The 15,907-nt window shown below is 40.7% G+C and overlaps 1 protein-coding gene across 2 annotated transcripts; it reads left to right on the forward strand.

The window, feature by feature from the left end:
* Positions 1-2,423: 2,423 nt before the first annotated feature.
* LOC145451685 (monocarboxylate transporter 10-like) lies at positions 2,424-6,520 on the forward strand. Of its 2 annotated transcripts, none has more exons than XM_080329897.1 (7): positions 2,424-2,649; positions 3,271-3,514; positions 3,586-3,753; positions 3,813-3,984; positions 4,058-4,245; positions 5,154-5,332; positions 6,183-6,520. In XM_080329897.1, exons 1-7 carry the CDS (start codon positions 2,463-2,465, stop codon positions 6,485-6,487), a joined length of 1,443 nt encoding a protein of 480 aa, XP_080186023.1. In that variant the 5' UTR covers positions 2,424-2,462; the 3' UTR covers positions 6,488-6,520. The 2 variants fall into 2 exon arrangements, with proteins under 2 accessions (XP_080186023.1, XP_080186024.1); XM_080329898.1 differs by having other exon boundaries at positions 2,510-2,649; positions 3,255-3,514.
* Positions 6,521-15,907: the final 9,387 nt, after the last annotated feature.

The raw sequence follows: 15,907 nt of genomic DNA on the forward strand, positions 1-15,907 counted from the left end.
CTGTGGAATTTCGGAGCTGTTTTAACGGAGTATCAACATTTAATTTTCATAAAAATTGAGTAAAGCCAAGAATTTTCGTCGCAGTTCGCTCACAGTAGACTAGTATGATTTCACGAACGCATCAGTGAATAGAATTTCGGTAACGGGTTGCGTGGTTCCGTTCACACCGCATTTTCCGCATTTTCGCTCATATGAAATATTTCATGACAGTAAATGTGGCTGATCATAGCGTTTGAAACTATCGTTTCGCAATCTAGCATTTACGTATCATATCGTTACCTAGCAGCCCATGGCGTTTCTTAATCTAGAAAAGTGAACTCTGACTTTTTTTAGCTTTACGCCTGTTTTAGCATAGCCTACCACTGTTGAAACTTTCTGGACAAAAGACATGAAATATATTTTTCGCGTACATGTTGAAGTAGGCTACGTGTTGCAGAACGTACATGTTGAAGTATTAAAGCAAGTGTAGTAATGCCTCTATTTTCCAAAAATAAAGCTACACGATATGGCAATTTTACGATCAGCCATATTTTTTATTAACGTTTAGTAATCGTGCAAAGTGTTAACACCGTATCCGACACAACTTCTCCGTATGCTATTGCTCTTCAACCAAATTATACGGGGAAGGGCGCAATACCATGATATTTTCTAAATCGGGCTGTTCGAGTAAATGGAGGATTAGTATCGCATTCCCATATCAATGCTATCATTTTCATTCCATGATGCAGACGAATGCTTATGCTGTCGGAAATTTATGCATCCGGGAATGCATCAATATGAATCAAGCTCGGCTGCACTTTTCGCATAGCTCAGTTTGCAGCTGTTGACAGTCCATGCGAACGAATTACGATCGTTTTCACAACTACTTACTATCTTCCGTAGATCTTAAGTCAGTCAATTCTACTTCAAGTAGTTTAGGGCTGCTTTAAAAAGGACTACTTCTACTCGTACTTGAGTAGTTTTCTTGACTACTTTGACGACCTCTACTTATTATTAGTGCGTGGTAGGGCCGTAAATTTCACGATCCTTTTCCGAGTCCCGATTTTCTACTTGTGCAGGATGCAAGCTCAAAATCGGACAAGCTATGTGGATTGAAGTGGTCTACTGATGACTGCAATGATGACAGTTGTTATCAAATCAATATCATTGCTTGCACAAATTTTCATTATAGCAACACGGTATTGAGTTTTCTCCCACACCGAATAGTCTTCCATCGAGATGACGTTTACTCAATTTTGTGATTATTGCAATGTTTTAAAACATCAGTCGTTCAACTTATCGATGTTTCTATCGGTTCAAAACGCCACAAGAATGGAATACAATGACAAGGCGGGTAGGAGCCGAAACGACATTTAAACATTGTTTATCAAACACCTAACCTAGCACTACCGAAACTAAGAAGAGCATGTTAAAATGAGGGTTGTATGATTTGTATAAATACTAGTTGAGGATTACAGAATAACGTCATAATAATACCCAAATATTAGGACGAAGAGGCATGTGCCAATGCGAAGAATATAGGCGAAATTGGCACGTTAAAATGCGATATGGTAATTAAAATACGCGGAACGGTATTTATTCTGCAGAACCTGCCTCCACCCTCGTCGTTCAATTATCGCAGGGCCGGCCAACCCGTGGCCCGCGGGTCACATGCAACCCGTGAGAAGGTTTTGAGTGGTCCACGAGGTAATTTTTGAAATTAGTTATATCATCAAAAATGGATTGCGTAGATTGTGAACTGGCAAGGTCAACCAATAATTTATTTAGTTTGGTCGCAACACTTGGCATGTTGATGACTAAAATATCAGTTCCGACGCATTGGCAGATCCATGGGCCAGTCATAACTATTATAACAAAGTAGGATCTTTTGCGGTAGATTTATCTAAAGTTTAAAAAAATTTCACACTTCGCGCAATATCTTTTAACTTGATTTCTTGATTTTGATATTGTTACCCCCTCTTGAAAATGAAAAAAGACGCCTAATATACTCATAAACTTTGAACTCATATATTCATAAACTTTGAACAATTTTCGCGTTTCGCGCGGCTAGTGACCCGCACAATGTTTCGTTAATTGCGTGTGGCCCTTTGGCCGAAAAGGTTGGCCATTCCTGATTTAAAGTGTCCCACTTTAATAATTCAGACCGTAGCGGTCAGCAAGAAAAGAAGCGTATATTCGGCCAATCCTATCCCAATAAGCTCGAATGCGTTCCAATAACAGTTCCAAACTATGCTTGATAGTGGACATGTTCAATGACAAAACCTATTTCATAACCAGTGAGTACCACTATAGATTACTAACGTAGGTTAGTAATCTGTAGTACCACTGAGCTATATCTAACACATGACTTCTCACATTTGTCAATTATTTCGTCACAATACATCAAGTCTCATAAACATATCAGCGTTACCTTGATTGCACGATGGGGGTAGATACGGATTTTTTCTCGAGGGAATAAGGATATGTCGCGCGCAGGCGGCGATGCCGATAGAACTGCGCAAAGTACCGAGGAGAGAGAAGGAGGATGGGGATGGGTCATTGCAGTCGCGGCATTCTTCGTAAACATATTAACGATTGGATGTCACAACGTCTTCGGTCTACTTCTCATGGATTTAGTGGAGGAATTCGACGAATCTGTTTTTAAAACATGTAAGCCTCATGATGATTTTGACCTATCGTGGGAGTGTATGTGTGTGTGTGTGTGTGTATGTGTATGCGCACGCCGCGTGTATGTGTGTGTGTGATATAATTTAGCATTGTTGATAAATAAAAATCGACATAAAAGAAATCGTTGTCGACAGTTAGCTTCCAGTGCCTTATACCTTAAAAACGTATTGTAGTTAATTTTTTCTGTAACTCATCGCTTGCTTATGTGTGCATTGCATTTTGGGCTGAATAAAATACAGACTGAAACTCGGCGACTCCCTTATAATTTGAGTGCCTACTGAATGTAGGCCTAATAAGGCCAGGGTTTATGCAGCTGTTGTAGTATGGGGTGATACAAAACCTCAATTAAAAATATTTTGGATTCAGGACATTATATTCACAATGCACAGATTGCACACTGCCTTGCTAATTCTTAAACCTCTGAGACTGATACCGTGTAAAAATATCACTGTAAATCTGATATCTATTATCCACTCACATAGCTTCACATAAACATCAGTTCAAACATCACTTTTTAACGAAACTAAGCAATATAACATAATTGAAGAAAGATTAAGCAACGGAATGCTGTAAGTCAATTTCAACAGGGACCATTCATTGCAGCGCTCATCGGCTCAATCGATTTCGGATGCATCTTGATATTCGGACCGCTCGGTGGGGCATGTGCGAACACATTCGGTTCCCGCCCTACCGCCGTTCTCGGAGTTCTCATTCTTTCGTCGAGCCTGTTAATATCGAGTTACGCCTCTACGCTTGATTTTCTTTTCTACTCTTACGGCATTGGATTTGGCCTGGGCACGAGCTTGTGCTACGTACAGGGCATCGTCATGGTGAGCAAGTATTTCACGTAAGTGCGTAGTGCGAATTTACGTGTGGACTGTTAAGAGTTTATTGGGTATATTCTCTTTACAAAATCAGGTCGCAGCGAGCTATGGCTACGGGGATTGTGTTTTGCGGAAGTGCGTTAGGCACTCTTGTCGTATCCCCACTCTACCAGCTTACATCGACTTACTTAACTTGGAGGCAAACGCTGCGCGTAATGTCCGCATTCTCCTTTCTCTCACTTCTATGCGTGCTAACTTACAGGTAGAACCGTCATCGTCTGATATTAGTACATCCATTTCTATTCGCATTCTTTGCGTTAGGCCATTCGAACGGTCGACCGACAAAAAATCAACGTTGGAAGAAAGAGTTAACAAATCGCCAGCAAGAGGCTTGATCGTGGACCTTGCTCTTTGGAAAAACGTGGCATTCATCATATGGGCCATCTCCATAGGATTATTCAAGCTGGGATATTTGGTACCTTACGTACACGTTGTGAGTGACATGCTATGTACAAGGGAACATTTTCAATTGGTCGCGGATTGATTGGTCCGTTGTAATTCATCAGGTAAAGCACTGTGAGGATATAGGAGCCCCCGAGAATTTTGGTTCGTTGGTGCTGGTAGTTTTGGGACTAACCACATCGGTTGGGAGGTTAATTTTCGGGCGGCTCGCAGATTCTCCCAAGGTCAATCGACTCTACGTATCGCAAACAAGCGCCTTCATAACGGGATTGGCAAATTTAATTCTTCCGAGGTGGGATATGGCTATAACCAACAGTTGGTCCTGCACTAATGTAATGTAGCCTTGAGTTTAAAAAATAGTCCGTTTACAATTCCTAACACTTGAAGAGCTTATTGGAGGTACAGAACTTCAATATACACTACACATGAATGGCATATTGATATTGAAACGAACCGGAATATTTTCGGCTGACACTCGTCAGGGGTATTCCTCAGCATTTTCCAACATAGATGGCAGTCGGGCCAGGTAAATTTTCATAACATTGCTTACCGATGATTGATATGTAGAGGTGGTCGCTGTTCAGTAGCGAAATACGTCTCTTTTTTCGGAGTATTCAATTGAGTTTTTCTTATTTACATTAATTACTCATGTAGTTATGACTCCAGACTACTTCTAATACAATATCTAACTTTTAATCTTCTATGCATAACTTGGCCCAGAATACTTACTTTTTTATTGACTTGTAGATCGCTATAACTTTTCCTTCTGCTTGAGTAGGAATTTACGTCTTCACTTCCACTTCTACTTGAGAACTAATGATGACTACTCAGACCACCTCTCTTGATATGTGATATTGATCAATTACAAATATCGATCTATCTTTAACCGAATTGTTTTGAATCCAGAAAAGTATTGCTATATACATGCGAACGAATATGGTGGTAGGCTACATCGGACGTTTGCTGTCTAAATTTGATCAATCGCGATTACAACAAAATGCACAAAATAATTGATTACCATTATTCGAAAAGGATGTAATCATACGAATACATATTACAATTACCCCGCGTCTGACTGTAGTACTATTGAAACACTACACGCGGTAATACAAATTACGAATAGTTAATCTTCAAATTATTGTACCAACACGGCAAGTTACAATGGATAGATATGAGCAAATGAGCATGTTTTCATTTCAGCATGCCATCTCCCACCGGTTTGATAATCTATTCCATAGTCATCGGTCTCATGGACGGAGGCGTTGAAATCTTACTGCCAGTGATGACTTTGGACCTGGTCGGCAGCGAGAAGATGACAATAGCTTGGGGCTGCCTTCTTGCTGTCATATCATTCAGCGGATTAGGTCCACCTATCGCAGGTAAAATGGGGATAGAGGCATTTAAATCACGAGTTTACTAACACATAATTACATTGTCGTAGCCAAAACGGCAGGAAAAGACACTGTTCTTCGTTCAAGTTTTTTTTATAAAGTGACGTCATATTGATTTTCTGTGTCATAATGTATCCATGACGTCACTCCGTGTTTAGGAAAATATTTCTACTTACGAGAAAAAAATGTAGAAGTTCAAAGCATTGCACTTATACTCAGAGTGATCAGCAAGGAAGTACTTCTTCTTTGGAGTACTCAAGTAGTTTTTGCCTCATTGCACTATAGGCTACGTACAGAAGTGGCTATATTTATCGACTGCTTACGCTTCTACTCTTGGTTTTTACTTACTGTTCACACTTTGGATTTTGTAAGTATGAAGTAGTTTGGGGTTCAGTGTGTATCAATTTTATGATAGCCTCATGACATAGCCTGCGACGTGGTAACTGAATATATTGGGTTGGTAGTATCTATTAGTGTCATTATAGTTTTTTTGCGTCAGTCGCGAAGATACGGCTTGCAATTTCAAATCGAACCATCTCCGATTACCTGATAATGCGATCCCTCGACCTAATCTACTTTTTTAGTAGAAAAACGAACTATACTTATCCTCTGCTTATACTATTGCTTGGGTGCCAGCAGAAAGTAGACTACCATTACCTTCAATGCTCGGAAGTTAGCTCTGGTTAAAATCGTATTTAGTAGGGTTGTTATAGCGCAGCATTTAACCTATTGCTTGGTTGTTTCCTTGGTAGTTGTTTCGTAGTTCACGCGATATTAGCCTGCTGCATCGAGGACACGATATGAGGAATATACGTGCAGACTGTTACTATTACTGCAGGAGCGTTGCGCGATGCCCAGGGGGATTATTCGGGAGCGTTTTATTTCGCCGGAGCTCCGATGATAGTCAGCTCGCTGGTTCTGATTCTCATTCCGACTTGGGCGAAAAAGCAACATCAAGAGCCAGCCTTGAGTTTCTTGTCGATCGACCCATCGAAACTTGACTTGTCTCGAATCACCATTCCCGACGACAACAAGCCAGCGGGCGCGAAACACGAAAAATACAATTCTCCTCAGCTCACGCGACCGGTCAAAGTTCACGTTAACGACATCTCAAAGGAAATATACGAAACCAATCAAATATAATTCGCGAGTGTCCTGCGTCGATTGGAGCCTTGATTGGCGTTGGTTTTATATTCGTTGATTGGCACCAGTACAGCTCTGCTGAGAAAGACAAGGCAGATTGGCGATAGATACGAAGAGGGTAGAAATGAGAAAAGTTGCCGTACTGATAAATGTAGGCTGTTTCTGCTAAGCTTCGTTTTACTATTCGAATTATCCGTTATTGTCGTGTAATTTTGATCCTTTGTAGATCTTTAATTATGCGTAGATATCAGCAGCTGGAAATAATTTGTATTCTTTAAATGCGTCCTTGATAACTTACGCTTTATCTACAGCCGAATATTCGTGAGCGGGTTACGTAAGCCGTGACAATGAGGTTATTAGGGATGTGACGAATCCACACAATTATAGGTTCTATCGCTAACTTCAGACGCGCGTGACGTAATGATCTGTGTTGCGGAAGCAAGGTGTTCTATTTACCTAAATGGGACCGCGAGGCGCGCGAAAATTGTTTGCGTATTAGGCCAGTGATGAGAGGGCTGGAGTATCAAAGGTTTGTAATTTTAACCCGTGTCGCACCTCCATTCCGTATATACGACTCTATACCTGTGGTTCTCAACCTTTTTGATCTCGCGGACCAGCAAAACTTCAAAACAATTGTTGCGGACCGGTGAACTGTCAAAAATACCTAGCTTTAATTGCAATTAACATTGAAAAACTTCATTTATTGCTTCTTTTTTGATAACATATATTTATACGTCGTGCTATTGAAGTTTATGCAAGGCGAGGCTCGCGAAGTCCTGTTAAAGTATAGATCACTAACCTTATCTATAGTCAAAGTCCACTAACTTGATTGCGATAGTTCGGTTTCCTTTGAAATTTTGCTGCATGTTTGCCATAGCCCCTATTATCCTGCCAAGTGTAGATTAATTGCACGGTCGAAATTTAATGAAGTTTCTTCAAAAGTCTCTGTAGCTTTCACATATAGCTTATCCGACACGACTTGGACTATTGGACAGTTTAGTTTAGTATAACACCCTTGTGACGTAAGCCTAAAGTAAACCATGAACACTATATTAACGGTACCATGCAGAAAATATATACGTTTCTAACTTCTAAATCAATGTGTTTCAATGATGTTTTGTATCTTTAATTTATGATCAAGCGCCAACCTGTTGCATGATATAAAATTAGAATATATTTGGGGGACTGGCAGAAGACTTGCCATGGACCAACGGTTGAGAACCACTGCTCTATATCATGTAGTGGTTCTAAGCTAGGGTTGCCATACGTCCGGAATTTCCCGGACAGGTCCGAAATTTCACTGTTCAAACTAGCGTCCGGGAGGAATTTCTAAAATATGCCAAATGTCCGGAATTTTGAAGACTTGACGCAGGCTCATAACTTTTTCGTAAATCAGCATAGAAACAATATTTTTTGGGGAATATTTATGCCGATGCATGATATTTTTCTTCGCGCAGCGCGCGATTTACTATCTCATTCATTGATTTTGATGTGGGGACTACCACCCTCGCAAAAACTGCAATAAAATAAAAATGAAAACAACCTTCATTTACTTGAATAAGCCTAATTGTAATCGCAATTATAGGACAACGGTATATTCCTAGAGATCGTTAAGGCCGTTTAAATGCTTTATTTAAAGATAGTGGTTTCAAACGGGAGGTCGTTTGCCTTTATTCTGGGGTTTGCGAATATGTTGAATGTAATCAGCTTCCAAAATAGCCCGTGAATAAGTCTGGGCAAAGGTGCTGCCTTCTTTTAGTAATCAGCTCGTCAAATATTGATCTGGGCCACGGAACACCTTCAAATTGGAGATAGAGTCGCGACCGTAAAATGTTGGAAACCACTAGATGTGGGATTTTTATAAAGCTCCGGGGTGCGCACCGGCAAGTTGCATAGATTACCCCATAGCGTGGGCTCAAAATCATTGTTTATTTGGGCGGGAGGGACCTGAAAACATGTGCTTTCGGTCCTGGTTACACAACACACTGCCACATACTCCTGAACCGGATGGTGACCACCTCTGGTCTATAAGCAAAGCTTTGCTAGTGTGACGTCACAACTCATTTTGAAATCCACCAGTGGGCGCTAAGGCGTGTCCGGAATTTGGGTTGCTGAAATATGGTAACCCTATTCTAAGCCCATGGGTCGCATCCAGACATGGTGAAGGTAGTCATCGTTGAGACTCAAGTATCAGAAGTAGAAGTATAATACCGTCGTAAATTTCTACTGATATATAAGTAAAAGTAGCTATTTCTGGGAAGTAAAGAGTGAGCAGAGCATTCTAGGCCTAGTTTTGCCTTAAAAACGAGAACAGTGAAGTAGGAGTAGTCTATAATCAAATCATAACCACTTAAACTAGGAAAAACTCCGAAAAATTATGAGTATGGAGTATTATTGAATTTGGTGAAAAACTGCATTATTTTGTATCCTGAAAATTTATGACACGACTTTTTACGAATCAATAAATTGTTTGAGATACGTTTGACGAATAACTGTATCTTTGTTTTGGATAGGCGTTGGCGTAGTTTTGTTTGGAAGTTTGTTACGTTTTAGCGTAGACGAGTGGTATTCCCGTTACAATTAATGCACACGGTATCTTTGTCTATTGTCTGTTCTCGGTACACACCGACACAATTGCGCAATTGTGCATTTATGCATTGCCACTCACACGCAAAACGTTACGAATTGTGGGCAAGGTTACCAGGAACGTAAATAACTTCTGCTATACCGGAGTTTGCCGTTCCGGAAATGCGATATTTAGTATCCACGCAAGCCGATTACACACAATAGAGAGTAATTGAAGTTTCGTAAACATCACGCACGCGACAATCATGTTCACATCCCAAGACTTCTTTCAGAGGGAATTTTCCTGGATGATCATCATTACGTATTCCAATAGGCGGTCGTCAGAGATTTAATAACTTATGATCGCTATACCGTGCACGTTTTGCATCGACGGTGAGTGGACACTTTCGGAAAAATCGAAACGCGTTCTGGTGTTGTATTTGCAGACACTCTCTGCATATGGATTGTAGCAAACCTTCTCTTTGAAAGGTCAAACTAGATTCGACAGAACGTACTATTACAGTTTCGATGGTTGATCGCCGTTTACACCAACCTAAACGTGATAATAACAAGTTGACGGTACTGCGGTTAATCTCCGGTTCATTACAAGCAAAAATCGTCACCACCGCTTTACCTCACGCCGTACCAACTAGTTGACGAAGCCGCATTCTTGTTTACGTTTGTTTTGTCCACCTGGACAGAATGCGGCATCCAATTTATGTATACACTTGGTTCTCACGCCGCGTAATGATCGACCTCTAAAAATAGCACGCAATTTAGATTGTGATACGTGTCGTAATTAATAGGGAAGGTACCGTTATTATTACCGGACTGCTTTGTATGAGCTGGGCATCCACTGTTTCCCACTTAGAGATAGCGCATTGTGAAGGCTAAAATGAAATTAAGAGGCCGTAGAGCGTATTATTGAAAAACGGGGAGAAACAGCATCTACGCCTTTCAATATCAATGTGACTTTTGATTAGGAAATTTACGGTTTATTGTTAAATGCCGGTTATCAGCGAGCCATTTCGAAATCATCAGGCTGCTAATTATGAACAGCGTCTTACGGGGACCGCGTCAGATCGACCAAGAGTTCTTAGGAATGGAAACTCTTTGATTTGGCATTTTTGGAAAGTTGGAACGACCACAAACCGCCATTTTGTACTAGAAAACCAATATCCATAGTCGGAACAATTATGGTGATTGGATGCTTCTCGGTACGTCGCGTGGATCATTCCGTTGAATATCGGATCACGAGCCAAGCTCGCGTTTTAAACTCATTCTAAGAATGACTTTCTTGCTGCAATGGCAATGATTTCGTCCGACTGATCAATTGCGTGCCTGCGTTTCGACAGCAATTAATCTCACGTGATAATAGCTGTAAGCAATTGACTCGCAATCATGCAAATTTCGATTGGTGCTAGCTGTAGTAGTAATTTCTACGTATATAGTTTGTATGCTAAGAAAGATTGCTTATCGTGAAGTGTGAATGTGTGATGTCATTTATATAGATAGTAAGTAGGCTATTACTAGTTACAAATTTACTAATGGTCCAAAATGTGATATTTATTCGTTGATCCTACCAGATTTTTTTGATTCTGTTTGTTAAAAATGCTGTGCACGGGGCTCACGATAATAATAAGTTATCGTAGGCCCCGCTCTGCAATATGCATTCATGGTAGTTACGTAGGGAATTCTGCAAGACGAAAAAGTACTATGATGTAGGATCGTAGATACGTTCAATCGCGTGCTGAATAGAGAAAAATGAATGCAATTAATGACAATTATCATAAACGACTCAACAATCGTATCTTTTCTGACATGCAAGCGTGAGTTTGGTAAGTACAGTATATTTTGATATCGTATCAAGAATTCGATACAATGAGTACCTTATGCTGTGGATATAATGTAGCAAACAGTTGCATTCATAATCCCAGCTTATACGAAGGCCAATAGCTCCGCTTAACGAAATTCGAGGTATGTAAAATGAATACTGTGTCTGTGACGCAGCTACGACAAATAAACAGAACCGTGACCGGCATATATGACGACACTCAGTTAACAGTATAGCAGAGAGAAGTTAGGGTATTAAATAACCGCAAAACAACAATAAAATCGCCACGATAGAGAGACAATATTTTAGGCGTCGTTACGTTTGTTATTTTCTCGTTATGATTGAAGTCGTCTCTGTTGTAAGAACACTAGTTGTGTGTTGGCAAACTACATTCACTAATATGTTTACCTGTCATTATTATGATAGATGACGCCAGGGACACGCACTGCCACAAACGTTCTACATTCGTACTTTTTAGATAGTCTCTTTCGCTATCATCAGGCCGACAATTTCACGATATTCACCTGAAAAAAAAATCTGCGTCTAAAGTGCGATTATTATTAACTTTCAATCGTCGATGTTGTGCACATATTTCTCGCGCGCAGGTGACTGCAGCAATGTTTTGAACGTAAATAGATTTTTGGCAACAGCCACAAGTAACTCTTGCGTCACAACAAAATTACACACAATATACCGCATTCGGGTTCAAGTCGAGGGGATTATTAATCAAAACATCATGGATTGGTAGAGTGGTAATTTTACGGTAACTAATTCCGCTTTGATAACGCTGGATAATAACCATCCCTAATTCTTCAACGAGTTTCGCGCAGAGGCAGCGAAAATACTTTTTGATGCGCCAAAGTTAAGGACCCATTCTTCCGAATATCCAAGAACAAATATATGGTGATATGAATAATATTCGCGAAAGTGAACACATTGTAGCATTACCGATATATCCGAGGTATATTTGAAAAACCGCTGTATATGTATTGGGCCGAGGTATTGAGAAATTTGCGTAATATTCTAATCATATTCAGACCGCACGCCATGATTTCCCCATTTTTTGGTAGGTAAGTATAGGATAGAAGTGAAGTATATATTCGTGAACAGACGTCGGACGTATATAGTCTACTCGACTAGGAGGATCGGTAATTTCTCTGGCCCGACTCCAATCCTACGCCTATGCCGGATTCTTGGAATGACCGAAATCCGATCCGAAAAACTCCGATAATAATCATCTACGAGTACCGTCTCTAGTAAACTACACAAAAAAGTAGATCATATACGTTACGGGTCATGTTACATATTAAATATAGCAACAAAAGAAACATAACAAAAAAACAGGTTTGTATAAATACGGGTTCGTATTGATGGCTACTGTCATGTGGTTGGTAGTTACAACCATCAGTGCCTGGTATATGGCATGGGACGATATTCCGGTATGGAACATGGAAACGTGCAAGTATGGTGTGGTAAGGAACTTAAACTATACTATGAGGAGTTTTAAAATAGTGGAATCTGTAAATGTAGCAGTTACGTGATCATTTGAATCAATTTGTTGTGATTTCAAAATAGCACCGTATATATTTTACGTTTTGTCTTCGATGATTAGGCAACCTACATCGGTAACATACGACACAAATAAATTGGGGATAGAATTGGTGCATCGAGGCTGTTCAAATGAATAATTCCATCCAAAATATTTAGAATATAAATGGAATATTATCTGAGAGGTTGGGAAACTGCAAAAGTATGGAAAAGGTGTCAAATATATGGCATGGAGTCTGGAAATTTTTAGGGATGGTGTGAACCTCTGAAAGGTTCAGGTTCGTGTGAACGCGAACCTTTTTGAAAGGTTCTGTGTGAACGCGAACGTGAACTTCGTGACGTCATACTGTTAATTCCAACCCTACATTTCAGTGAAGTGATCGCCTATATCAATGTACTAGTGTGTAGCGGATCGACAAATTCTCTGGTCCGGCTCCGATCCGGCTCCAGCCGTATCAGAAAAAAGTACTGATCCGGCTCTGGCCCTACACGGTACGGGGGTTCCGTGAATTTATAAATATGCCTCGTTTATTTTCGCACTGGCTTGGCGGTAACTTGCGTGTAGTTGGTTGGTATAGTTATTTAGTTATAAAAGACATGCTTATCCATAAAGATTCTGGCCGTATCAAAAAAGTAGTGATCCGGCTCCGGCCGTAACAGAAAAAGTACTGATCCGGCTCCGATCCGGTCCGTCCAAAATTGAAAAAATCCGGCCGGATATTCAATCCGGCTCCGGTCCTTGCTCCGCACTACAAGGTACACGATACCTAGCGACGACTCAGGCCAGATAATGCCACAATGCTGAAGTACATACTGACGTTTTGAACGTCGCCAAATCTATGAACTGGGGCAATCAAATGATATATAGCCTAGGCCTAATAATCCCATAAAATCAATATCTTCCGTCATTTTGCCCACAATTTCGACGAGGACTTGCAAAGGAATATAAGCTTACGCTTTAACGGTTTAGGCCAGACCGAACAATGTATTCGGCGTCTGGGTATTGCTACGTCGATATTGAGTAGAATGTAAAACGTGTTTCTATACTTGCTACCGATATTACCCCACTAACAAGTTCTACAGCAGTAACCAACACCCCAATCGCACGGATTTAGTTTTCATGATACAAGAAACTTATAAAGTCAAGATTGACCACGTACGCGTGCTAGATTTTTTTACATCAGACAACGATATCAATTAGTGCGGAGCGGATCGACAACTTCTCTGGTCCGGCTCCGATCCGGGTCCGGCCGTATCAGGAAAAGGTACTGATCCGGCTCCGATCCGGCTCCGGCCAAAAATGAAAAAGTCCTGCCGGAAATCCGGCTCAACACGGAACGGTGACTCCGTGAATTTAAAAATATGGCTCGTTTCTTTTCACACTGGCTTGACGGTTACTTGCGTGTTGTTGGCTGGTCTAGTTACAAACGTCATGCTTACCCAGCAGCATCATTCGCTGACTACATGTTGTGTATTTCGCTCTTGATGTTGTGTGATTCCGGGTCCATCTCACAGCAGAGAGTCGCTAAATATTCACAAACAGAAAGCTGGATATAAATTTTGTAACAAAGCAAGTAAAATTTTTGAGATTGTCAAGGTGCATGCTCGTTTGGTGTTGATTTTCTATCCTGCCAGCGCCATGCATAGAGTGGCCCGCAGTTGAAGTGCAATAAATTTCATACAAAGATGTTATAATGAAGTGAAAATTGTAATATGTGTAAAAGGTTCACAGTGAAGAACCTACCAAGGTTCGCTTGTGAACGTGAACCTCTAAATTTCCAAGGTTCACACACAGAACGCGAACGTGAACCTCACGTTCACCATATATCCCTAGAAATTTTCCATATCATACCGGTTACAACATAAATCATCAATATAGCCTCAAAAGCGATTCTGGCCATATCAAAAATATGAATTCGGCTCCTATCCAAATCCGGTTAATAAAAAAATCTGGCCGGATATTCAATTTGGCTCCGATTCCTGCCCCGCTCTAATAGTGACGCACTAGCTTAAACTAGGAATGGAGATGTTAATAGCGTGCTGAAATTCCTATGTCTGCTAGGGTGACTCCGTCCTTGAAGACTTCGGTCATATGGGGGCTCCCAACCGTGTAAAATATAGTTAGGAAAATATGTACTATTGGACGTGAATGTTTGTGGACATTGCCTACACCAGTGCTTCTCGACCTTTTTCACCTCGCGGACCGGTAAAATTTCGAAAGGTATTTGGCCGAACGGTCGACCTTAAAAATTGAAATCAGCCCCAAGTTTAATATATGCAGCCGTTTTTATGCAAGTATGGTACTAGACCCGGGGGGCCAACCCTTTTGCTAGAAACGGCCTCATTTCGATTACTTATACGGCCTACGGACGTATTCCAGGACATAGGCTCAATGAACTAAGTGGAAACCCAATACCCATGTTAAACCCTCCATGTCCATTTCTGGTGAATTCCGAATTAATCTACTATTTCATATCGTGTTAGTACATGCATCGAAATCACTACATGTTACTAATAGTGACTGGCACCGGATATGGTCGCGTAAAGCGCGAAAATTTTTTCGGATTCTCGAAGGAATTTCGTCATTATATTCGTAGTTTCACATATAATATCAAATATGTATCCTTTCTCGACCAAAGTAGTCAGATTCCTCGGTAGAGTTGATGGAGGGAGTATTTTCGAAAATCTACAATAGATGTCTGCTGAGTCGAAGTACAATTGACTATGGCGATGGCCCAGATAAAAATAGACTAATTTCGCGCAGAAGGCCGTGGATTAACCGACCACGCCAACTGGAATAATATTCTTCTCTTCGACAATGTTCAGAGATGAAGCGTTTTGGAGTAGGACCAAGCATCTTGTCGAGCCATCTTGCTCATTTTCCACTTCTACCAGACGTACCTTACTACGAGTACAATGCGACGCACGAAAACACCTGATTACAGCAATACCTGCCCATCCACATAATTAACGAATCGAGAACGAATGGTCGTACGAATTGCACGGTTTGACGAGTCCGCTCGTACTGGATGAGTCGCTGAAATGTCGTCACCGAAGACAGCTTGAACGTTAGTCAAATCGAACATGTTTCCGACCCTAATCTTACCTCACGAAGTTCTGCATCAGTTTAAAATTTGACGTTTTATTTATTGTACCAATGGACATGCCTTCAACATCCTGCAGCTTAAAATTAGAAGGTATAAAATCTTAATATGCCTCGCGGACCGGAAGAAAAGTCGTCGCGGACCGGCACCGGTCCGCGGGCCGGCGGTTTAGAACCACTGGCCTACACTATATTTCATGGTTGACGAATAAAGAATTCTCTCTCTCTAATAGATTTTCTGGCTACATTATCTTAATATTGGCTGATTATGATAATAATATATATGTGTAGAATAGATGCTATGGTACTGGTGGATGCAGACTGCACTGTGTCCGCGAAGTATTACTTCAACTTCACGAACTATCAAACT

The sequence above is a fragment of the Botryllus schlosseri genome, chromosome 12, assembly GCF_051294905.1.
Source record: "Botryllus schlosseri isolate E-star chromosome 12, Bs_hap1, whole genome shotgun sequence".
Taxonomy (NCBI): Eukaryota; Metazoa; Chordata; class Ascidiacea; order Stolidobranchia; family Styelidae; genus Botryllus; species Botryllus schlosseri.